The sequence below is a fragment of the Emys orbicularis genome, chromosome 17 (genome assembly GCF_028017835.1).
Source record: "Emys orbicularis isolate rEmyOrb1 chromosome 17, rEmyOrb1.hap1, whole genome shotgun sequence".
Taxonomy (NCBI): Eukaryota; Metazoa; Chordata; order Testudines; family Emydidae; genus Emys; species Emys orbicularis.
The window spans coordinates 24,240,621-24,266,528 of record NC_088699.1 but is presented as its reverse complement, the minus strand read 5'-3'; the positions used below and the strand labels follow the sequence as shown (position 1 = coordinate 24,266,528).

General features: G+C 51.2%; 1 protein-coding gene across 1 annotated transcript in view; it reads left to right on the top strand.

Moving 5' to 3' along the window:
* TSPOAP1 (TSPO associated protein 1) overlaps window positions 1-25,908 on the top strand; it is a 171,646-nt gene that overhangs the window by 93,990 nt on the left and 51,748 nt on the right. Inside the window, exons 14-18 of the mRNA XM_065418224.1 lie at window positions 8,581-8,819; window positions 16,484-16,593; window positions 17,525-17,634; window positions 22,045-22,857; window positions 23,634-23,785. Coding sequence (XP_065274296.1) covers window positions 8,581-8,819; window positions 16,484-16,593; window positions 17,525-17,634; window positions 22,045-22,857; window positions 23,634-23,785 — 1,424 coding nt within the window. The remainder of the gene's footprint in view (window positions 1-8,580; window positions 8,820-16,483; window positions 16,594-17,524; window positions 17,635-22,044; window positions 22,858-23,633; window positions 23,786-25,908) is intronic.

Below are 25,908 nucleotides of genomic sequence, written 5' to 3'. Positions count from 1 at the left end.
ACCCAGGGTTGTGAGTTCAATCCTTGAGGGGGGGATTTAGTTGGGGATTGGTCCTGCTTTGAGCAGGGGGTTGGACTAAATGACCTCCTGAGGTCCCTTTCAACCCTGATATTCTATGATTCTATAAATGCAAATTTCAGCACAGCCTTAGCTCTGGAGCCACTAATGATGCCTCCATAATATTTGTGTTTAAATGCAAGGTAACATGCAAGCAGACTGAGGGAGAGCGTCTGGGCCCTTTGTAAGGATTGCAGGTGCAAGCCCTGATCAAATGCTGTCCTCATCCATTGAAACAACTTACCAAGGGATGAGGTGGATTCTCCATCCCTTGGAGCTTTAAATTGAGCTTGGGTGTCTTTCTCAAGGATACTTTCTAGTTCCGCCAGCAGTTGTGGGCATTCTGGGTGACACTTTCTGGCCGGAGTCATGCAGGAGGTCAAATTAGATTATCATAATGGTCCTTTCTGGCCTTGCAAATCTATGAATTTATGCACTTTAGGCAATCATCAAAGCAATTTCCTCAGCTGTGCATCTTGTGGACTCTCTCTGTGAGGGATGAAATTCACCCTTGTACAGAGGATCTTCACAATACTTGTGCACCACTTAAATCACACTTAAGGCATCATAAATTTGAGCCGGGCAAAAAATCTTCTTTGGTTGCTGGCAATTGAAAAAATCAAAGAAAAGCTTTATTTTGGGTCAAATGAAATATGAACTTTTTCAAAGTTTGTAGTGAATTGAAAAAGTCCAAGAACATTTTGAGTCAGGTCTAACAAAATGTTTTGTTTGCTCTGATTTGAAAGCTTTTGTTTCAGTTTCACCATTTCACTGAGAGTGAGGGAGGAGGTGATGGTGCGCCTTGCAAGTCTTAGCCTGGAATGTTTCAGCATTATTGAAACATTTCAATTTTTTGATGGGGTGGAAATGGTTTAGCAAACTCTGCACAAAGTCACAGCTGGTTTAGGGTTGACTGAAACGGCATTTTTCTGCGAATAAACTATTTGCCAAAAATTTGCCCAGCTTTACTTTGGTCCTTGTGTTGTCCCTGTGCCTAGGGGCAAATTCATCCTAGCGGTGCTGAGTTCCATGCAAACCAACAGAAGACAATAACACTGTCCTGGTGTCACTGATAATTTTGCTTGCATTACTGGTGCAAAGGAAACTAGCTTGGCTCCCAGAGGAGCCACATCTGGTTATGAAAATTGAATGGCGGGCCGTGAATGCTCATGAAATTGGGGGTTGGGGTGCAGGAGGGGGTGCGGGTTCTGGCTGGGGGTGCGGGCTCTGGGGTGGGGTTGGGGATGAGGGGCTTGGGTGCAGGAGGGGGCTCTGGGCTCGGGCTTAGGGGTTCGGAGTGTGGGAGGGGGCTCAGGGCTGAGGCAGGGGCTTGGGGAGGGGTTCAGGGGTGCAGCTCCCGGAAGCAGCGGCATGTCCCCCCTCCAGCTATTACATGGAGGCATGGCCAGGCAGCTCTGCCCCGTCCGCAGGCACCGCCCCTGCAGCTCCCATTGCCTGCAGTTCCCAGCCAATGGGAGCTGTGGGGGCAGCGCTTGGGGCGGGGGCAGCGTGCGGAACCCTCTGGCTGCCCCTACGCATAGGAGCCGGAGGGGGACATGCCGCTGTTTCTGGGAGCTGCGCAGAGCTGTGGCACGCGTTCGTGGAGCGGCCCCCCACCCTGCTCCCCGGCTGGAGCGTGGGAGCAGGGCAAGCCCCAGACCTTGCTCTCTGGCTAGAGCTCGAGGGCCGGATTAAAATGGCTGGCAGGCCGGATGTGGCCCACGGGCTGTAGTTTGCCCACCCCTGCTGTACATTGATTTATGTAGGCCAGATAGAGTCCCTAGCGTAGTGGTTCTCCCCCTCTTTACCATTGTGGGCCACATATGCTGCTCTCCATGTGTTATGTGGGTCGCATCCACACAATATATATTCTTCTTTGAGTGCTTGCGCATGTCAATTCCAATTAGTGTGTGCGCCACGTGCACAGTTGTTGGAAGGTTTTCCCCCTAGCAGCACCCGTCATTTTGGCCGGGGAGTCCCCTGGGTTGGCGCCTTCATGGCGGTGAATATAGGTCCCTGCCAACCTGCCGCTTCTTCAGTTCCTTCTTACCGCCAGTGACATTCGTTGGAGCTGTGGTTGCTTGCCTTAGCAAGTGCTCCCCCTAGTGTTTGTATTTAGCTCTCTGTAAATAGTTATTCCTTAGAGTAAGTTAGTTTAGTTGGTTTGTTTTCTAGGAGTGGAGGTCCTTCTCCCACCCTAATTTGTCTTCCCTTTGAGGTTCGGGGCATGCCTCGATCCCAAGGATTTAACCCTGCGGAACCTGCCTCAAGCCCTTGCCAACGGGCGACCCCCACAACTCTTGTCTCGAGTGTCTGGGGGAGGTGCACCAAACAGAATGGTGCAAGATTTGTAAAGGGTTCCGTCTGAGGACTAAAAAAGAACGGGAAGTAGATCCTGATGGAAGCAGCTCTTCGTCCCCAGCTGGCTCCATGCTGACAGGATCTGGCACCAAGCACCTCCGTGCAGAGCGCTCCGGCCTCTGTGCGAGAAACGGTGTCGAGGAAGGATTCTGGCCATAGAGATCCCTGGCACCGACATTCCCCAGCGCCGAAGCTCGCAGAGGCAGCACGGCACCGCTCACACTCTCTGGTGCCGCATAAGCGGCACAAGAAGGTGGACAGGTCGCTCGCCCGAACCAAGCAGCCGGGTCGGACAGTGCAGGAGCACCCGGCGCCGACATCACAGAGCCGGCACCGTCGACTTTGGTCCCTCAAGGGGGTCTGTCGAGTCCGGTGCTGTTGGACTCTTCTGATTGAGAGTGCCAGGTGGATGAACTAGAGCTCCCTTCCACCCCGGACACTTTTGAGGCGGCGAGGGACTTGGTTGCCATGACGGTTCCGCCGTTCCCAGTCAGCTGGAATAGACCTCCGGTGCTGCAGCGCACAGCACCATCCAGAGGCAAGCTGGCAATGATGAGGCCCCGCTCACCATCTCCGTGGCATCGCTCCCCATGGCACTGCTCCCCACAGCACCGGTCTCCAGCACTGTCCCCGCGGCACCTGTCCCCCTGGCACCGGTCCTCGGCATCGTCATCCCGGCACCAGTCCCAGGCACTGCCACCGCAGCACCGCTCTCCGGTACCGTCCCCACAGCACCGCTCTCTGGCACCGTCCTGCTCAGCGCCACTGTGGTCTTTGTGCTCAAGATCCCGAACATTGGACTCAGAGGTGGAGTCCTATTACTCAATTGGACTGCCACAGACATAGGCAGGACGTGAGGCTAGTGCCGTGGTAAATGCAGTGTCAAGGGCCCGTGCAATGGCCATTTTGGACCCCGTGGGCCTACCACCAGGCCCAGGGCATGCACTCCAGGGATTCTCACTCTGTAGTGTTGGAAGCCTGGGTGCCTCCGCCAGCCACGGACCATCCCACCCCTTGGGGCTCCGAAACAGCGTCGGGGCACGGCACGGAGCTGCGTCCAGATCCCGGGCCCACCACCAGCCTGAGCCTGCGGTCAGCGACAAGGGGCATGCACCAAGCAGGACGAGTACACAGGGCGAGGAGGGCCCGGTGCCTCCTCTGGCCTTGTCGTCATCCTCGCTGGATGAAGTGGCGGGGTCTTCCTCCTCTGGGCCACCCCCCATTGACAGTAGAGCACACCAGGACTGCGTAGGGTGGCTCACAATATGGGGCTTCAGGCTGAGGAGGTAGTCGAATCGGAGGACCCGATGGGTCCTAACTTCGGAGGGGCCGTCTAGGGTGGCTTTGCCCCTCATGAAGACTATTCAGGCCACTACAAAAACCCTGTGGCAAACCCCTGCCTCCATTCCCCCTACAGTGAAGGGAGTGGAGAGGAAGTATTTCATCCCCTCTAAGGGGTATGAGTACTTATTTAATGACCCACAACGCTGCTCGCTTGTTGTGGCCACGGTGACTGAGAGAGAGGCAGGGGCAGCAAGGGCCGACCCCGAAATCTAAAGACTCAGAAAAGCTGGACCTCTTCGGACGGAAAGTTTACTCGACCAGAGGGCTCCAGCTCAGGGTTGCTAACCAACAGGCAATCCTGAGTAGATCTCATTTCAACTCATGGAACTCCATGTTGAAATTCAAGGAGTTGGTCCCATCTGAATCCAGGGCAAAGTTTGCGGCCATCGTGGACGAGGGCAAGGCAGTGACACAGACCTCTTTACAGGTCTCACTGGACGCTGCAGACTCGGCCACGCGAACCTTGTCCTTGAGCATAGCCATGAGGAGGAGTTCACGGCTCGAAGTGTCCGGCCTTCCTCCTGAAGTTCAATGGACAATTCAGGACCTGCCTTTTGATGGCACGGAGCAAACAGACTCCAGGCTTCACAGCCTAAAAGATTCGCAGGCTACATTAAATTTGCTGGGCCTGCACACCCCTGCTACCCAGCGAAAACATTTTAAACCTCAGCCCCCGCAGCGCTTCTACCCTCCCTGGCCCAGGCAGGACTTCTTAAGGAAGCGGAGTAGGAATGGCAGGCCTAAGCCTCCCCATCCTCCACCCAGCCAAGGCCAGGGCTCGGCAAGGCAGGCATCGGGCTCTCTAAGCAGGCCTTTTGAAGGTGCTCCTGGGGGCGACGCACCAGTCTATTCACTGGATCCTTATCCCTGTTTCCTGAATCATCTGTCCCACTTTTACCGTGCTTGGTCCCAGATAACTTCAGACTGCTGGGTCTTTTGCATGGTAGAAGTGGGATATTTTCTCCAATTCTGCTCCTCTTCTCCCTCCCATCCCCCTTCCCAATCCCTCTTCAGGGACCCTTCTCATGAGCATCTCCTCATGCAGGAGGTCCAAATGCTCCTTGTTGCAGGAGCAGTGGAGGAGGTTCCTCAGGAGGGATAAGGGGCAAGCGGTTCTATTCCCATTATTTCCTAATCCCCAGACCCATCCTCGATCTGCGAGGCCTCAACAAATTCATAAATAAGTTGAGCTTCCTTATGGTCTCTCTAAACGCAATCATTCCGTCTCTGGATCCGGGAGACTGGTATGCCGCCCTCGACCCCAAGGACGTGTACTTCCACATAACTATAATTCCAGCTCAGGTTCGTGGTCAACCACAACCATTACCAATTTATGGTCCTCCCCTTTGGTCTGTCAGCGGCCCCTCGAGTGTTTACCAAATACATAGCAGTCATCGCCGCCTTCCTATGACCGAGGCAGGTGCAGATATTCCCATACCTTGATGACTGGCTGCTCAGGGACTGCTCCAGGGAGCAAGTGGAGGGTCAGATCAGCCTGGTAAGATACACCTTCGACAGATTGGGTCTCCTTCTCAACGAGCGCAAATCCACTCTATCCCCTCTGCAGAGAATAGAATTTATCGGAGCAGTGTTGGACTCAGGTCAGGCCAGGGCATCCCTGCTGGAATCTCAGTTTCGGACAATGACAGACATCATAGAAAACTTCAAGTGGTACCCCACCACCTCAGCAAGGAACTGCTTGAAACTCCTCGGCCACATGGCAGCACATACGTATGTGGCATACATGCGAGACTGAGGCTCAGACTTCTCCAGGCCTGGCTGGTGTCAGCCTATCAGCCAGGGCTCAACAGTCTGGACAAGGTGGTCACCCTCCCGGTGCCAGTTCTCGAGTCTTTCCACTGGTGGCTCAACCCACAGATGGTATACACGGGAGTCCTTTTCGCAAAGCCCTATCCCTCCCAATCCCTGGTGACAGATGCGCAGTGTTGGGATGGGGTGCTCACCTGGGAGACCTTCAGACCCAAGGTCTCTGGTCACAAGAAGAGCTCTCACTCCACATCAACGTCAAGGAGCTGAGAGTGGTCCTCCTGGCATGCCAGACCTTCCAGGCCCACTTGCAAGGGAAATGCGAGGAGGTGATGATGGACAACACAACTGCGATGTTTTATATAAACAAGCAGGGTGGAGCTCGTTCCTCTCCCCTATGTCGGGAAGCCTTCAAGCTTTGGGACTTCTGCATAGCCCACTCCATTCACTTGGGAGCATTTTACCTCCCAGGTTCCCAGAACGAGTTGGCGGACTATCTCAGCAGATCCTTCCACAATCACAAGTGGTCCAGCTGCCTGGACATGGTGTACAACATTTTCCAAAGGTGCGGGTTCCCCAAAGTGGCCTGTTCGCCATGGAGAGCAACAGAAAATGTCCCCAGTTCTGTTCCTTCCGGAATCACAGTCCGGGCTCCCTCATGGATGCGTTCCTCCTCCCCTGGACGGACCATCTGTTGTACGTGTTCCCATCGTTTCACTCATCCACAAGGTTCTGCTCAAGATCTGCAGGGACAAGACTACAGTCATACTGGTAGCGCCAGCCTGGCCTCGCCAGCACTGGTATACTATGCTCCTGGAGCTGTCAGTGGACGCTCCAGTCTCGTTGCCCCTGCTTCCGGACCTGATCACCCAAGACTACGGTCGTCATCATCATCCTGACCTCGAGTCTTGTCACCTCACCGCTTGGAAGCTTCATGGCTAAACCCAATGGAGCTGATGTGCTCGGAGCCCATTAGGGAGCTTCTGCTGGGCAGCAGGAAACCCTCCACCAGGGCTACCTACCTGGCCAAGTGGAAAATGGTTGCAATCTGGTGTTCTCAGGGTTGTGCTCTCCCGATGCAGGCGCCTATGCCACTCATCTTAGACTACCTATTACACTTAAAACAGCAGGCCTCTTGGTTTCATCTCTCCAGGTCCACCTGGCAGCCATTTCAGCTTACCACCTGGGAGTAGCCAGCTGTTCAGTCTTTGCCAGCCGGATGGTCAGTTGCTTCCTGAAAGGTCTAGACAGGCTATACCCTCAGGTTAAGCAACCAATCCCGGTGTGGGACCTTAACCTGGTCCTTTCCAGGCTAATGGGGCCCCTGTTTGAACTCCTAGCAACTTGTTTATTGCTCTACCTATCATTGAAGGTGGCTTTCCTAGTCGCCATTACGTCAGCACGAAGAGTCTCTGAGCTTAAAGCCCTAACCTCCTATCCTCCTTATACCATTTTTTATACAGACAAGGTACAACTTAGGCCTCATCCGGCCTTTCTTCCAAAGGTTGTCTCCCAATCATGTCTTCCATGCCAATCAGGACATTTTTCTACCGGTCTTTTACACTAAGCCTCATGCGGATGGCTGGGAACAAAGACTACACTCCTTGGACGTTCAGAGAGCTCTGGCTTTTTACACTGAACGCACAAAACCGTTCTGTAAGTCGAACCAGTTGTTTGTGGCGGTTGCGGCTAGAATGAAAGGCCTTCCGGTGTTGTCACAGAGAATTTCATTGTGGATCACGTCCTGTATCCGGGCATGCTACGATCTAGCAAAAGTTCCGGCCCCTGCACTAACGGCTCATTCAACTAGAGCGAAGGCCTCCTCGACAGCGTTCCTGGCCCATGTCCCGAACCAGGAGATCTGCAGGGCAGTGACATGATCCTCGGTTCACACCTTCACCTCGCATTATGCCATTACCCAGCACGCCAGGGACGATGCTCCATTCAGCAGAGTGGTGCTTCAATCAGCGATTCCACGAGCTCCGACCCCACCTCCTAGTTAGGGCTTGGGAGTCAGATAATTGAAATCAACATGAGCAAGCACTCAAAGAAAAACGGTTACTCACCTTCTCGTAACTGTTGTTCTTCGAGATGTGTTGCTCATGTCCAGTCTAAGACCCACCCGCCTTCCCCTCTGTCGGAGTAGCCGGCAAGAAGGAACTGACCAGGCGGCATGTCGGCAGGGACCTAGATACACCGCCATGAAGGCGCCACCCCAGGGGGCTCCAGAGCCGACCCGACGGGTGCTGCTAGGGGAAAAGCCTTCCGACAACTGTGCATGTAGGCGCGCGCACACCTAATTGGAATGGACATGAGCAACACATCTCGAAGAGCAACAGTTACGAGAAGGTGAGTAACCATTTTTACTATCTGTATGGCCCTGAGGATGTCATATGAGCTGCAGCTGTGTGCTGATTGGGCTGCAAGTGGCCCACGGGCCATGGGTTGAGAACTACTGCCCTAGAGAGACAAGGTGGGTGAGGTAATATCTTTTATTGGACCACCTTCTGCTGGTGAGAGAGACAAGCTTTCAAGCTACACAGAGCCCTTCTTCAGTCTGAGAAAGTGTCACAAGGTTGAACAGATTGTTTAGCCAAACTAGTCAGCACATGTTCTAAGGAACCATTCAAGGTGAAGTGGCCTGTTAACATCCCTGTGGTGTAAGTTAATTCACAGTGGGGCTGGTGCAGACAAGCCCACAGGTTCAGCAAGCCCTAACGAGCTCCCTAATAGCTCCCCTACCTCCTGTGCAGAGTGGACCTCCGTGAAGGAGAGGATTTGGCCCACAGCAGCATGCAGGGCTGAGTATTGCATGTCAAGCGCCTGATCCTCCCTCCCTTATATCAGTTCCATCCGGTAACTTGAGTGTAACTGCTCTTGGTGTGGGTGCAAGGAGAAACAGGGCTGAACGTGTTTCCACAGCTCGAAGCTAAGCCTCTGGGTAGATCCCTGCTATAGAGTGTGTCCGCACTGCAGCACCCTGGTGCTCACAGCAGCTCTTGTTCTGCTCTGCTGGCTGCTTGGAGTAACAAATGGAATGTTTGGTTTCAGATCCAGATGTTGCCCCTGCACGTCCTGCTCTTCAGTGCACTAAGAAGATTCATGATGAAGGGAGTAAAGAGCTGGAATCATTACCTCAGATCCCTGATCCCATGTCTAGTGTCACCAATATTCCAGGCTCAGGTGCTGCTGCCACATCTCAGAAGCAAGTCAAGAGACTGGAGTCCCAGTCAAGCTCTTCGAAATCCGAATCCATGCAGAACAGTCCCAAGTCCTGCCCCACTCCAGAGGTCAGTGCTGTTTCTGGTGTCCCCTGTCATTACCCAGGTGGGGATAAGCACATCTTGGGATCAATGCATTTACTAGCTCTGCTTTCCTCCGCTTGCAGCTACTTCTTAAACCTGTGTCTGGGAACTAGAGAATCCTGTGGAAAAATAATAGAAAACTTGCAGAAAACTGTTGAAGGGATTTGCTCCCTCTTCACTTGGCAACACCCTGTGATGGCCATTTGTACAGATCATTGCAGTCTGAGAGGAACGCAGACAACCCGAGAAAAGCCCTGGGAAATGTATAGCAAGTTTCCTGAATGTTTTCAATTTGTGTTTAGTTCTGGATAGTCTTTGTTGTGACTTCACAGCCCTGGGTTGCCACACGATATCTGGGTACTGCAGCTTGTAGTAGTGGTTTAGCAGCATGAAGGCATGTGCCTGTGCCCTGCTGTCCTTGGCATAGAGCCAAGAGGGGCACGTACTGGTGCAAACATCGCTGTTAGACTTATTAGCAGCTGTTGGTGCAGGAGATCATGAAGGGCTGCTGAGCTGGTGACGGCAGATGCGGACAGGTTATATTGACTTTGCTTTCCCCTTCCTCTCAGATCTCAGAGATGTGATGGCAGCTGCTCCCTCTGCCCAGTAGGTCTCGTGTATGGATTCCTGTGAGGCTCAGTCCTGTCCCCTCCCTTATTTAATGTTCCTATTAGATCACTAGGGGAGCTCATGAAAATCTAGGTCTGGTAAGAGAGTGCCTCTTTCTTCTTCTGATGCTATGGCCACTCTCTGATGTCCTCTCTTAGCCAGCCGAGTAGGTTCAGGGCAAAGAGCCAGGAGAGCCTGAGTTCTAGGCTCCCCCTTCCTGCTGACTCTCTCTCTTCGTACTTTGAACTTCACAAGCCCTCTTTAAGCTTCACAACATTCCTACAAGGTGAACAAATATCATTGTACTGACAGGGTGACTGAGTCACAAACACATCAGCTGATGTACCCAAAGGCATAGCTAGGACTGGAACCCAGATCCCCCGAGCATGAACTGTATCTCAGTTTCAGGGTGATTGCACCTGACTTTCCCCCTCCATGGTCCCTGGAGGGCACTCACTTAAGGTTTCTGGCTCCCAGCCGTCACCTCTCTTGGGAGGAGACCGTGTCTCTCTCCCTGCTGACCGGGGTTTTAAGGCTGCACAGCTCCCTGCCTTACACTGTGTTATCTCCAGCAAGCCAGTCCATCTAACAGCTAGTGCCGGGGCACTGCTTTCTCTCCGAGGGCTGGGAACAGTGTATTGGCAGCAGTTACAAGTGAACGCCCAGTGCTTCGTCGAGTAGTGTCCCTATGGGTGCTCCACTCTAGGTGTATCTGTGCCCCTGCACCTCTAATCGGAGATTTTTGGTAGCAGTGTCCATTGAGCCTGCACATGCTCTGTCCCTCCCTTGTGGTCTGCCTCAATGCTATCTAACACTGCTTGGTGGACCCCCCCACCCCAGTTCCTTTTCAACCGCCTTTGGCCTCAGAAGGAGCAAGCAGTCAGCCCTTCCTTATCTGCATCATTAGCATAAGTAGTAGTTGTTTTGGGGGTTTTTTTGTTCTCCTTAATAGCTAGTTTTTCCTTTTTACTCTGTTGGGATTAAAGGGGGAAAAAAAGAAAAAGAACTTTAGTTTACGTTTCCTGCCCTGTCTGGGGGGATTGCCCCCCATCCCCCTAGGCGTTTAGAAGACTAAAGGCTTGTCTACACTGGCAAGTTTTTTCAATGAAACTCATGTTGCCAAGGAAAAATCAATAAAAGCAAAGTCACCAAAGCGTGTCTACATTTGCTCCCTCTGTCAACAGATCGTGTCCACATTCGGGGCACCTTTGTCGACAGTGAGAGCAGTGGACTGTGGGTATTTATCCCACAGTGCCTGGCGACACCATCTGTTGCTAGGTGTTGTGGGAATGCGGAAACGGAGCGCGGCGCATCCTGGGATGTGCAAAATGTACCATCATGCGCCACTTTGTATCCCACCCCATCAAAGGTCTCTGGCTTCCTTTCGCACCGTTTTTCCAACTCTCATTCTTTTGTAGTGTGCGCCAGCATCTGCAGTCAGAGAGGATGGATCCCGCACTTCTCTCCTATGCGCTGTTAGCTGTCATGAGGACATCACTCATGGCAGCACAGTTACTCGCAGAGTTACTCGCAAAGTTAGCAGAGGATGAATCGCATGCACCTGAGTGTGATATGGACGGCAGCAACTTATCAGTGCTTTGTATCAAAGGGGTAGCCGTGTTAGTCTGGATCTGTAAAAGCAGCAAAGAGTCCTGTGGCACCTTATAGACTAACTGACGTATAGGAGCATGAGCTTTTGTGGGTGAATACCCACTTGTTCGGATGCATCCGAAGAAGTGGGTATTCACCCACGAAAGCTCATGCTCCTATACGTCTGTTAGTCTATAAGGTGCCACAGGACTCTTTGTTGCTTTTATCAGTGCTTTGTGTATTCACGGAGCAGCTGCATACGGTAGAGCGTCGCTTTTGGGCTAGGGAAACAAGCACTGGTTGGTGGGATCGCATTGGCATGCAGGTGTGGGATGATGACCAGTGGGTACAGAACTTTAGGATGCATAAAGCAACCTTCCTGGAGCTATGTGCTGAGCTGGCCCCCGACCTGCGGCGCAAGGACACCAGATTGAGAGCTGCCCTTCTGGTAGAGAAGCGTGTTGCAATCGCTGTGAGGAAGCTGGCGAATCCAGCTGCTACCAGTCAGTCGCAAATCAATTTGGAGTAGGAAAGTCCACTGTTGGGGCTGTATTACTCCAAGTGTGCAGGGCAATAAATCACATTCTGCTGCATAGGACCATGACTCTGGGAAATGTGCATGACATAGTGGCTGGCTTTGCAGAGATGGTTTTCTCTAACTGTGGCGGGGCGATTGATGGCACACACATTCCAATTTTAGCGCCAGACCACCTTGCCTCTGAGTACATCAATAGGAAGGGATACTTCTCCGTGGTGTTGCAGGCGCTTGTGGATCACCAGGGGCGTTTCACGGACATCAATGCAGGCTGGTCAGGAAAGGTGCATGACGCACGCATCTTCAGGAACAGTGGCCTTTACAGAAAGCTGCAGGCAGGACTTCCGTTCCAGACCACAAGATCACAGTGGGGGATGTGGAAATGCCCATAGTAATCCTGGGAGACCCGGCTTACCCCTTACAGCTCTGGCTCTTGAAACCTTACACAGGGCACCTGGACATCAGCAAGGAGTGTTTTAACAACAGGCTGAGCAGGTGCCGCATGGTAGTCGAATGTGCCTTTGGCCGTTTGAAAGCTCGCTGGAGGTGTCTCAATGGCAGGCTAGACCTTACCGAGGATAATATTCCTGTGGTCATAGCTGCGTGCTGCACTTTGCATAATCTGTGGGTGAAATGTTTGCTCAGGTGTGGAGCACTGAGGCAGAGCGCTTGGCTGCACAGTTTGACCAGCCAGATGCTAGCGCTGTCAGAGGAGCTCAGAGGGCTGCTATTAACATCAGAGAGGCCTTGAGGAACCACTTGGACAATGAGAGGCAGTAACACATGTCTGCTTCGGAATTGCTTCCCTATTGCATCCATGTACAATTTTGGGGCCCAAGATCCATGCAACACAATGCTTTAGAAGCCTGTTCCCGAGAGTGAATTGATTGCTATACTCTTTTGTAGGACACAGAATAAAAACTCTGTATTATTAAATACCTTAACCTTTATTTATTGTTCAAAAGGGTAAAACCTCACAACTGTGTGTAGCTCCAGCTATCATTGTGCAAGCTGTGAGAGGGGGTGGAGTGATAGGGAAACTCAGGAGTGCTGTGAAGTGAAAAGGACAGTGTGGGCATAGAGGGGGTTGGGGTTGGCAAAGAATTGTGCATCTGCGGCAGTGGCGCTCGAACTTGGATTTGCTCAGTCTGCAGCTGTATCAATGACTTGCGCATCTCTGTCTGATCCTCCATAACTTTTATCATCCGCTCCGTCGCTTGCCTAGCAAAAGCAGCATTCTCTTTTCTGTCCCGCCTTTCGGCTTCCCAGCGCTCTCTGTGTTCCCTGGTCTGTCTCTCATCGCGCTGTATAACCTCGCAGAACATGTTGTCTTTGCTGTGCCTAGGGTTTTTTCTTATCTGCCGCAGCCAGTCGGCGAGGGTGTGTGAAGCAAGGTCTGTGCTGAACAGAAGAGGGATTGTTACATTCCAGCAAACGATTGAAACATTTTAGTAAAAAGGGCATTTTGCTGGTAGAAATCACTTTCTCTCTGAGACTCTAGGCAGGCACACAGCTCTGCGAGCACCCCAGTCATGGTGAGTTTCGGGAGTGGGGGGAAGGCAGTTGTGTGTACGGACAAAACGGGCACGGCTTGCAGGGCAGCTTTGCAGGGAATTCATTCTAAAATTATCCCACACTTTTTCACAGGCCAACCTGCTGGCTGACATCTCGTTGCTGAGGGTGACCAGAGAAACCAGGGCTCAGCTGCTGAATGCTTGCGGCTTTCACCCCGGTCTATATGCAGCTCAGCTACGTGCCGTTTTGGTCCCAGCTCCAGCGATTGCTAAATGGCAGGGGACAGTTTCCTACAATGGGGGAACTAACAAGGCTGCAATCCCTTGGAATCTGCGGCAGAGGATTAACAAGTACCTCTTGGAAACTTTCCAGAGCCTCTCTCTGGCGGATTCCCTGCAGGTCTCGATGTCCATCGACACCCTGCTTGGCCATGCAGATTAGCTACACAGGGCAATGTCCAGCTCACAGAAAACACTACCTGCCTCCCACTTTTCGATTCCCTACACAAGCCACAGCAACTTATCTGGAGTTTCATCTGCTTCCTGCTCCCCGTTGAGCACTTCTGAAGTGGAGAAAAGTTCCTGGCTGCCTGCCCCACTGGGCGACCCCACTGGGAGCACCACATCCTCTTCTAGAATCATAGAATATCAGGGTTGGAAGGGACCTTAGGAGGTCATCTAGTCCAGCCCCCTGCTCAAAGCAGGACCAATCCCCAACTAAATCATCCCAGCCAGGGCTTCGTCAAGCCTGAGCTTAAAAACCTCTAAGGAAGGAGATTCCACCACCTCCCTAGGTAACCCATTCCAGTGCTTCACCACCCTCCTAGTGAAAAAGTTTTTCCTAATATCCAACCTAAACCTCCCCCACTGCAACTTGAGACCATTATTCCTTGTTCTGTCATCTACCACTGAGAACAGTCTAGATCCTCTTTGGAACCCCCTTTCAGGTAGTTGAAAGCAGCTATCAAATCCCCCCTCACTCTTCTCTTCTGCAGACTAAACAAGCCCAGTTCCCTCAGCCTCTCCTCATAAGTCATGTGCTCCAGCCCCCTAATCATTTTTGTTGCCCTCCTCTGGACTCTTTCCAATTTTTTCACATCCTTCTTGTAGTGTGGGGCCCAAAACTGGACACAGTACTCCAGATGAGGCCTCACCAATGCCGAATAGAGGGGAATGATCATGTCCCTTGATCTGCTGGCAATGCCCCTACTTATAGCTCTAGCTCGACTTCTTCATCCTACAATTTCAGCCTCCGGGTCATCCCCTCTTTCAGCTGCATGTGAAGTATCCACGGGGCAATCGGCGATGGAGGTGGGGTCACAACTGAGGATAGCATTCAGCTCCTTATAGAAGCGGCAGGTCTTAGGTGCACCACTGGAGTGATGGTTCGCCTCCTGCGCCTTATGGTACGTCTGCCTTATCTCCTTGATCTTTGCTCTGCACTGCTGGGTGTCCCGATCACAGCCCTTTTCGCACAAGCCTCGAGAAATTTGCCCATGTGTGTCCCGATTCCTACGGGTCACTCGCAGCTGCGACTGAACAGACTCCTCTTCCCCTATATTGATCAGATCGAACAACTCAGCGGTGGTCCAAGCGGGAGCGCGTTTGGTGCAATAGGCAGCCATGCTCACCTGGGAAGCTCCTTTGGGAAGCCAGCAAGCAGGAAATGAGATTTAAAATTCCTGGGGCTTGCAAGGGGGAGGGGTGGGTTGGCTGCAGGGCAGCGAAGTTCAAACCGCTGACCAGAGCGGCAGCATGGGAATTGTGGGATACTTTCCTGGAGGCCAGTAAAATTAAAAAAAAAACAGTGGTGTCTACACTGGCTGTTTGTCGACAATAAAGGGAGGGGAAGTTTTTTGTTGCCAAATCTAGGCGGCTTTTTTTTTTTTTTTTTTAAATGACCTTGCAGTATATACGCTATCGCTGTTTTGTCGCCAAAAGCCAGGTGTAGGCACAGGAGTTATTTATGGGTGAGGAAGACCTAGAGACTATGATGATGGGTGTGGGATAAACATCTAGACAGACAGAGAAGAAATGGAGATTGGGCAGGGGTAGAGTGCTAGAGATCTCTCCCCACCACTCCTCACTGCTTCCAGGAGGCCAGGGGAGATAGAACAGGCGGGACCTGCCCCACTTGCAACATCCAGGAGATTCTCAAGAGGAGAGAAGAAAAGAGAAAGTTCCTCCACCCTTCCAGCAGGCAGGGGGCTGCACAGGTATAAAAGACTGAGAGTGAGATGTTGGCTCAATTGAAAACAGTGGGCCAGTCTGTATTCCACCCTGGTTCCATGGCCCGCCAGGGATATAGTTGGCAGATTCTTCATGGAGCCGTGAGCATGGATGTGTTCTTAGCGTGGTTCACCCCGTCCCTGACACCTGCCCTTTCTGCGGCATGAGGGGGACCCTGGTGTACAACTACCTCAAGTGTGCCAGGTTGCAGCCCCTTTTCCGGCACCTCCAGAACCTTCTCCTCAGGTTCTGGCTGCCCTTTTCCCTGCACCTCCTGATCTACGCACACCCCATCTATGGCCTCACAAAGTTGTGAGACCTCCTCATCAGACTCCTCCTGGCACTGGCCAACGTGGCTGTCCACCATACCAGGAGGAGAATGCTGGATGGGGAGGTTCTCTGTGACTGTGGGGTCTATTTCCGCTCCTCCCTTCGATCCGCGTCTGGGCAGAGTTCCTCTGGGCTGCGTCCACGGGCTCCCTGGATGCCTTCAAGGAGCAGTGGGCACTGTTTGGGGTTCTCTGCTCCGCGTCCCTCTCTGGCTCCCTGATTTTGACCATATGACCTCACTCCCATCCCTGTTTTTCATTATTTGTCCCCTGAACTCATCTGGGCTCTGGTTTTGGTAGCTCCTCCCCTTAGGCTGGGGGGAGGGGCCTTTAGAGGTGGGCGGACATAAGATGCTCAATAGGTGAAGACAGTGGCAAAACTCCTATACACTTAAATAGGGCCAGGATTTCACCCTTAATATACAGAGGTGGCTACAAAAGATGGAGCAGGGTCCAGGGGTGGCACTTTCCCAGCTGCTGGGGATGGCAGAGGTTTCAGGCTTCTTACCAGGAACTTGCCTCGTGACCTCTCTAGAGGTCCTCTATCACCTCTTCTTTCATATCTACCTTGGACTGTAGATTTAGTCCTCTGACTACTAGGTGTATTTTTATGTCCTGGAGCCAAGAATGTGCATCTGTTACCAATTCTAGCTCCCCAGAGCAGTTCCTACAGATAGTTTAACCATTCTTTGTTTCTATGTGTAGTATAGTCCCGGTGTAATCAGACTGTACACACCAGCTCAGAAATAAGATTTCTGTTGCTGCACTGCTGTTGTGATCTTTCTGCCACTGTTCCTTTAGTCAGAGCTGTAGCTTCTCTCTCCTTATTTTTGTGTTTCTTAGGTGGACACTGCAAGTGAAATGGAAGAACTGGATGTTGATAGCATCTCTTTGATTCCAGAGTCAGAGAGCCAGGGCCCTGCAAAACTCCAAGTCTTCCTAGCTCGTTACAGGTACTGAACTACACACAAAGGCCTTTGTGTAAAGGGAAGGAAGAATCGAGGGGATTTTTGGCTACAGGGTTGATCTGTGGATCAGGCTATCCCATAATTGTCCACTCTGGGGTTTTTGCTCCTTTTTATGAGCATCTAGCACTATCCACTGTTGGAGACGAGATACTGGAGTAGATGGAGCATGCCTCTGATACAGTTTGGGAATACCTATCTTGCTAAGGATCTATACAAACAAAAATAATGGTTGCAAACTCACAAGTTGTATAACCAGTAGGGCTGGCTGAAAATTTTCCTTTGAAACTGTTTTGTTTATGAAAATTGGGTTTTTGGTTATGCATATTTTTTTGTGAAAGTGCCTTCTTTCTGGGGAAAATGTCACATTTTCATCAAAAAAACATAAACCTAAAAGCTGAACAGTGTGTAGCTGGAAAACTAAAACTTCCAGTTTTTGACCAAAAATATTCTGGTTTTGGCTGAAGTTTCGGTTTCAATTTTTTTCAGCAAAAATTCAAAAATTTCCAGAGAATAAATCACCATTTTCTGGTCAGCTCTGATAATGATTGTGAAACGTTAATTCTGACACCCAAGGCAGTTATGGGCAAGCATATGTACCCGTTTACTGTTAAGGATATGCAAGTACAGTTTTAAAGACAAAAAATACTCTTAGTTGCAAATGGCCTGGGACAATTACTTGCTCACCATGAAAGGATCCAATGTGTACCACAGGATCTGAGCCCTGGGCCAGAAGGTAGCCAATGGACTCAAAAAGTTTGGGTCCAAGGATCCAGGAAGCAGCTATGCTTTGGCCTTTCTCAGAAGCACTAGCTACGCCCAGAGGCAGGATACCAGCCTCAGTGGACCAGTGAGCTGATCTCGTGTGACCAATGCAAGTTGCTGTACAAAGTACATTTTATTGTTGCATGTGTTTCAGCTATAATCCTTTTGATGGTCCTAATGAGAACCCGGAATCAGAGCTCCCACTGACTGCTGGAGAATATATTTACATCTATGGGGACATGGACGAGGATGGTTTCTTTGAAGGTGGGTTTGATGGAACGAGACGTGACTGAGAAGTGTATGAACCTGGCATCATGAAAGAACAGAGAGGAACTTAATGATTTGTACAGTTATAAGGAAACAAAAGATCATAAGGTCAAAGTGGGCAGCAGCATAAGCGAGTGCAGCTCTCATGACTTAATGGGGAATTCATTTACTTACACCAGGGTTGACTTAAGACCCGAGGGTGACATCCTGGCCTCACTGAAGTTAATTGGAGTTTTGCCATTAGCTTCATTGGAGCCTGGACTTCACCGAAAGTGTTTTACCTGAACTCTTTCTGACTCCTTAGCTGTAGGCATCACACTTTTCTCTCAAAGAGTCGACAGCTGGTAATGCCATGATGAAACCACTGGTGCCAAGGGTTTAAGACATTGCCTTGCACTTATCCTGGGCAAAAGCTCCCAATACACTCGTTACAGCCCTGGTGTGTTGCATAGGGGACATAGCTGCCCCCCCCACCCCCCACCGGTGGTGTTTGGCGTTCTCTGTGCACTCAGGAATAGAGCTGAGCAACTACTAGATGTTTCAGTTCAGGGGCTGAATCAAAGCATCCAGAAAAACCAAAACAACATAAAAAAATTTTTTTTATTGAATTGAAAACTCAAAAAAATTGTTTTGAATTGAGTTGACTAGAAATTATTTTTCATGTTTTTGATTCTTTTCAAGTCGACCAAAACATTTTCGATCGACTCAAAACAAAATTTATTTCCATTTTAAAGTGTCCTTTATCCTTATTTGTGTGTGTTTCATCCAGGTTCTGAGAGCTCCCTCTTCTAGATCAGACCAAAGAGTGATGCGAACACTGATGATTGTGGCTCCTACTAGACCCCTCCATGTCAATATGTTGTTTACATTTGCCCTTTGTTTTAGACAGATTTATATCCTCAGTATATTCATGCAAGCCAATTTGAATGAATTTTTCAATGTTAAGGGAATAAGTGATTCAGTTAGTTCTTCGTCGAGTGCTAGCTCACGTCCATTCCACTGTTAGTGTGCACGCGCCGTGTGCACCATCGCTGGAAAGATTTCCCCCCAGTGGTATCCATCGGGTCAGCTCTTGTGCCCCCTGGATTGGCACCTTCATGGCATGGTATATAGGAACCTGCCACCCCGCCGCCCCCTCGGTTCCTTCTTATCGCCTCTGGAGGTGCTACTCCTCAGTAGACTTTTGTTCTGTAAATAGATTGTAAATAGTTAGAATTAGAATAAGTTAGCACGTAGTCAAGTAGCCTAGTGTAGTTAGAAGTGCTCCCCGCCCTGTGGGGCTAGCCCAGCGTGGGCTCCTGGGGTGTGCCTCGGTCTTAGGGTTTCAAACAGTGTGCCACAAACCGATGCCGGCGAATGATCTGCATGATAGTTGTCTGAAGTGCCTGGGAGAGGGCCACGTGCAAGTTCGATGCCAGATCTGTAAGAACTTTTAAGCCGAGGACAAAAAAGGAGAGGGACAATAGACTTAGATTCCTCCTCATGGAGGTAACACTTCGTCCCTCCTCAGACCCACAGGTGGAATCGGCACCGAGTACCTTGGTATCGGTCAGTAGTGCCACGGCCTCCCTGAGAGAGGTACTGTGACCCCACATCCCCGGCGCCAATGAAAGACTCTGCTCCCCAGTACCGCCACGGTTCTCTGGTGTGCAAGAAGTCAGCGCCAACTCCGGCCTCCCGGCACCGCTCCCCATTGCCAGTGCTGAAAAAGAGACAGAAGAAGTCGGACCAGGGGCGCTCTCTGACCCCAAGACATAAGGCCACTGAAAGAGTGCGACCTGTGCCGGGTCACTCTGATGTGCCCACGGACCATGCAGCACCATTGACTCTGGCCATGGGAAGGGGACCATCGAGTTTGGTACCGGTGGACTCCCCGCCTAGAGAGAGCCACCAATGGGATACAGCCCTGGCTTTACAATTGACATGGAGGCTTTTGAGGCGGCCAGGAGCCTCCTTGCTCTCCCAGTACCACCATCCCCCTCAGGTTGTGGACTGTTGATGACAGCTCCAGCACTGCGGGATGCTTCAGCATCAAAGCAAGTGCTAGTAGAGGGAAAGCCAGCAATGATGGTGCAGCACCGCCATCCATTGAGCTCTCCCTCACTGCACTGCTCTTTATCGCAGCACTGCTCTCCATCATGGCACCGGTCCCCATCGCAGCATCACTCCACCGTGATCACCCAGGAGTGGGTCCTTGGGCTCTGAATTGGAGGCAGACTCATACACCTCCCGGAGGAGCAGGTACCAAGCTGACCATAGACACCCGGCAGCTATGGCACAAGGACACGTACTGATAGCATGGTCATTGACACAATGGCAAATGCCAATGTGGTACCCTTGGGTGATCCATCCATTCCAAGGAGGATAGAACAAGAAGCAATGGGCTTAAACTGCAGCAAGGGAGGTTTAGCTTGGACATTAGGAAAAAGTTCCTAACTGTCAGGGTGGTTAAACACTGGAATAAATTGCCTAGGGAGGTTGTGGAATCTCCATCTCTGGAGATATTTAAGAGTAGGTTAGATAAATGTCTTTCAGGGATGGTCTAGACAGTATTTGTTCCTGCCATGAGGGCAGGGGACTGGACTCGATGACCTCTCGAGGTCCCTTCCAGTCCTAGAATCTATGAATCTATAAGGTTTCCACTCCAGATGCTCTTGGCATCATTGGAGGTGAGAGCGCCTCCGCCTTCCCCATCTGCCTTTAAATGATGCCATCTTGCAGCCCGTAAAGACTCTGTGGCAGACTCCTGCTTCCCTCCACCCCACAGCTAAGTGGATGGAAAGGAAATATTTTGTGCACCCCATGGGATATGAGGACCTGTTTACTCACCCTCCACCGGGCTCGCTGGTTGTCCTGTCAGCTAATGAAAGGGAGAAACAGGGGCAATAAGGGCCATTGTCCAAGGCGAAAGAGGCCAAGAAACTGGACTTACTGGGCAGGAAGGTATACTCAACGCGGCGCCTCTAGCTGAGAATAGCCAACCATCAAGCCCTCTTGGGCCACTATGATTTTAATTTGTGGTCAGCCATGACAAAATTTAAGGAACTCTTACCTTCGGAGTCCAGGACTAAATTCTTGGCCCTCGTAGAGGAGGGTAAGGTGGTGGTCAAAGCATCCCTCCAAACTGCCTTGGGCACGGTGGACTTGGCAGCCTGATTCATGGCCTCAGCAGTGGTCATGAGGCGGAGCTCCTGGCTTCAGTCCTCAGGACTATCCTAAGAAGTCCAACAGACTATTCAGTACCTATCCTTTGAAGGGAACTCCCTTTTCTTGGAGCAGACTGATGCTAAGCTCCATAGTCTAAAGGACTCAAGGGCTACTTTAAAAACCCCAGCCCCGGCTCGGAAACACTATGCACCCCAACCTATGGGCCATCTCTATCCTCCACAGCATCCTCAGTAGAGGCAAGATTATAGCCACAGGAGGAATTAGAACTACAGGAGGAGGCCTACACCTCCCAATCCAGGACATCTAAAGAATGCGACCTGGTTGCTGATCCACAAGTTTACCTCACGCTATGCCATCACTCAGCAGGCTAGAGATGATGCAGGCTTTGGTCAAGCGGTGCTAGTCTGCTTGTCAGTGAAACTCTGATCCCACTACCTGACCAATTGCTTGGGAATCACCTACATTGGAATGGACATGAGCAAACACTCCAAGAAGAAAAGACGGTTACTAACTTTTCCGTAACTATTGTTCTTTGAGATGTGTTGCTCATGTCCATTCCCAAACCCATCGTCCTACCCCTCTGTTGGAGTTGCTGTCAAGAAAGAACTGAGGGGGTGGTAGGTTCCTATATACTGCGCCATGTAGGCGTCACTCAAGGGGGCCCCAGAGATGACCTGATGGATACCACCGGGAGGAAAAATTTCCGGCGACAGTGCACACGGCGTGCGCACACCTACATTGGAAGGTTAGTAACTGTTTTTTCTCCTTCTGCCCTGCCCCAGGCCATGAACTCTTGTTTTGGGTACTTGTACAAATCCTCTTATACAAAGATTCCACTCCATGCCCCAACTGATATAGATATTGGATTGGAAAGGCTGGAGAAGATGGTTTAAGGTAGTAAAAGGAGTGTGACTAGATGAAATAAAAGGAAAGGAAGCGTAGTCTAACTATCTAGAAATCCTTCCTAGTTCCTAGGCTGTGAAATACTGGCCAAGGGAAGTAGTGGAGACCCCATCCTGTGGGACATTTAGAACCAGATGGGACAAAGTGCGAGGAAATGGAGGGCAGTCCTTTCCTGGCAGAGTGCTGTGCTCGCTGGGGCCTGACAGGGCTTCTCTCTTCTGATTATGTTGGGATAGTGATTGGCCAGGGATGCTGCTCCCTTTTCTCTCTACCACTGCCAGGTTTGGAGTCTGAAGGGCAGGTGTGGTGATAACGGGTTTCCTGTTTCTCATCTAGGGGAGCTAATGGATGGCAGGAGAGGGCTGGTCCCCTCCAATTTTGTTGAACGAGTTTCAGATGATGACCTCATGACCTTTCTGCCTCCAGAGGTAAATGATCTCACCCAGAGCTCGTGCCGCGAGAGGAGCTTTGTCGGTGCAAGCACTAGCAGTGGAGAGAGAAGTGATCACTCTGCTGACGAGGCCAGTGTCAGTCCATTGCCTAGTAGACCAGAAGACCAGGAGGAGCCTGTCAATTACACAGCAGTGCCTTACCCGAGAAAGCTGACTGTGATCAAACAGCTCAGCAGCAGCATAGTTGTAGGCTGGGAGCCACCACTTTTGCCAGCTGGCAGTACAGACATACAGAGCTATAACGTCTATGTGGATGCAGAGTTATGCCAGAATGTGAAGAGTGGCTCTCAAACTAAAGCTGTGATCGAGAAGCTGGACTTGGAGCTGAAAGCCTATCGCATCTCCGTGCAAAGTGTGACAGAGCAAGGAAGCTCCGATAAGCTGCGGTGCACTTTCTGTGTAGGGCAAGATTTCTGCACAGCACCAACGCTGCTGAAAATCCGAAGCATGACAGCGACCTCAGCAGAGGTTACCTGGCTACCATGCAACAGCAACTATGTTCATGCAGTGTACCTCAATGAGGAAGAGTGTGATACCACAAAGCCAGGTGTCTACTGGTACACTTTCCACAGTCTGCGCCCTAGCACTCAGTACGTTGCCAAGGTGGAGGCCCGGCCCCCCAGGGGGCTCTGGGAATTGCCCCAGGAGAGGCGTGAGCAGAAATCAGCAGCGATACACTTCACTACTCCCTTAGCAGGTACTGGGGACGGAGAGGGACAGTTTTACTAGGTGGTTTCTCTGATTTCCAAAGAGTACCACTTGAAGCTGGGGCTGGGATTCCCAGTTTGAGAAGACATGGCCTCACTAGCTCTCCTTGAGTTACCCTGCTAAAACCAGCCTGTAGCGGGAGCAGTGGGAGGGCTAACCACCCCGAGTGCCTGCCCATCAGAGACACTAACTATGGACCCAGGGTGGCTAGCCCTTCCCACAGCTCATGCTGATGCAGCTACTCTCTGTTTTTGGCACCCTAGCTTTATGAGAGCTAGCCCGAGTATGTCAGAGCCCCAGCTCCAAGTGTAGACAGACCTAAGCTGGTTTGTCATTTGGTTTTAACATTTTCTTGTTTTAGTTTTACAAGATAAACTCTTCTTGCTGCAAGTTGCTGAGTGAAAATAGCAAATGTCCACCTTCACTGAAGTGTGTAGTGTGCCTTCCTGGGGGAGAGGTGACATGTATCATCATTAAATACACGCACCATGCTGCAGGAATCACTTCACTTCACCCTCATCTACATTTGCAAAAGCCTGATTTCCACATGGGGAAATTCACAAAGCAAAAGCATTGCATTTTCACTGCTCTGATTTGGTCTGTTTTCCCCAAGTCTGGAGATGAACCGCTCGAGTGATTTCTGCTCCTGTAGCTTTCGGGTGAGAGAGCTTCACTTCCTTCCTTCTACTACTTACTTGGATTTTGTTTGGCAATTATGCCACTATCATGACAAATACAAGGGAAAATCTCACTGATCTCTCCTAGGAACTCCTGATGCACCACTTGATGTCCAAGCAGAGCCTGGCCCCTCAGCAGGCATTCTGGTTATCAGTTGGCTACCTGTCACCATTGATGCAGAAGGCTCATCGAATGGGGTCCGAGTTACCGGTTATGCCGTGTATGCCGATGGACAGAAGGTAATATACATGCAGTCACAGGCTGGATACTGGGGTGCAGAGGGATGTGGGATGGGGATACTGAAGTGGAGAGTGGGTATGTTATTGTAGAGGCTCCATATGGTTCAGTGAAGTCACTGAACCATATGGAGCCAATTAATTTGCTGTTGCAGTGGTGCTCAGGTGCCCCCATCAGAAGTGAGGGAGTCCCTGTCATGTTAGTGATGTGCAAACACGAAGGAAGACAAGGTCTCTGCTCCAAAGAGCTTAGGGCTGAAACGTCAGCTGCAAAAAGACATTCTATAAGGACATCATTCAGTATGGTGCATGCAGGGAATAGCTAGTTAGCTGAAAGTTCCCAATTACACATTTGGCGTTTTCAGACACATCCATGACAACAGATTCAGAGGCGACGTGTGGGGGAGACATGGAGGGACACGTCCCCCCTCCTGATTTGCTGTTTGGTGTGATGGAGTGCGCTCACCGTTTTGGCGCCTCCTGTTGGTTGTCTTGGGAATTAGCTCTGTGTAGTAGTGCGCCCTCTTCTGGTGGTGCCTCACTGCTGTCACTCCTGCTCTAGGACCCACGTCTCTCCAAGGACCGTGGTGTCCTCTTCAGCAACACTGCCCTCCTGCCTTGCCACACATTGTCCTCCCCCCATTTTGGGGGACCTGCAATCTCTGTCCAGCCACTTCCCTCAGTAGCAACTGCAGTCCAATGTCCTGAGGCTGCTTCCCATGCGTCTCCAGCACCCTCTTCTGCCCTTACCTCAGGGCCTCAGCCTGCAGGCCCTAGCAGCCAGCCAGGAACTCTCTCTGGCTTCTCTGGTCCCTGCTTGCAGCACTGCTCTGTCCAGGGTGCTGGCAGTTCTCTCAGCCCTCCAGAGACACAGTCCTTCCTCCCTGGGCTCCAAGCAGAGAACTGCCTTCTTCTGCCCTGCAGCTCCCTTTTTATATGGGCCTGCTTGGTCCTGATTGGCTGCTCCTTTCAGACCTTCTCTGATTGGCTGCTCCGGCGCAGCCTCCCTAGGGCTGCTTTTAACCCCTTTTCTGCCAGTGGGGGGCAGCTGCCCCATCACACTTGGCTTGCACTGAGCATGCTCACACGGACTGAGCATGCTCAGTAACACTGCTGAAGCTGGCTGCCCTCACTCTGCCCCACCTCTATCGGCAGGCATGGGTTGTCTTTGAACAGATTGAGAACTTTGGGTTGATGCTCAACACCTGGTGTCCTGGGTGAATAGGATGACCTGGAGAAATGGAATAATGTCCGCCGAGCTATTTTTGAATATTAGGACCAACGGAAATAAGAACCTGCACTATTCAGGCATTGTTAGCTCTCCCAGCTTAGAATTGTGCAGGGAATCGAGTAGCTACTCCAGACAGCATGGACTGAGGGAGTGCGTGCAGTGCTGGGAAATGGAGTTCTCTGCCACTGGCTCTTTGTGCACCCTATGGCAAGTCACGTCCCTCTCTGTGCCTCCCTTTCCTTGTTTGTCAAGTGGGCTAATTCCATTGGGGGTGGGAGCTCGTCTTCCAGGTAAGGTTGCATAACTAGCGTGTCACCCACTCTGTTCCCTAGACAGGCTGAGCTGGTGGGGGAGGGAGGGTCAGGAACGGCAGCTCTATCCCAGAACCTGTAGCAGTTTGACAGGATACTGTCACTAACCCTACATTTGTCTGTTAAGTCCTCTTCTTCTCGGTGTTGGTTTATCACTTTCATATCAACAACTTCCTCTTGACAGGGCCCATGTGGAGCTGCAGGCAGAGAAGCCAGAGCAGTAGCTTTGGAATGTCAGAGGTAACTCAGCCAGTCCTCACTCCCTCCCTCCAGTAACCCTGCTGCCAGCCTTGGCCATCTCGCCCCTTGCCATTGCCCAGTTGGTGCTGCCGGGGAAGGAACTGTTTAGATGAAGAAAAACAATTTTGACTGGGTGAAGGTAAATGGGCATAGCGTGGGGGGAGGCACCATGCAAATCTCCAGCCTCACTCGTACTCAGCCAATATGGCTCCGGGTCAGACATGCCAAACGTGCGGAAAAACGCAGAAATTTGAAATGGGATTAGCTTGATTTTTGGCTTATTTTGAAAGTCGGGGTGCTTATTTACCACGGATCTGCTATTCCACTCCTGAGCCCCTGCACCC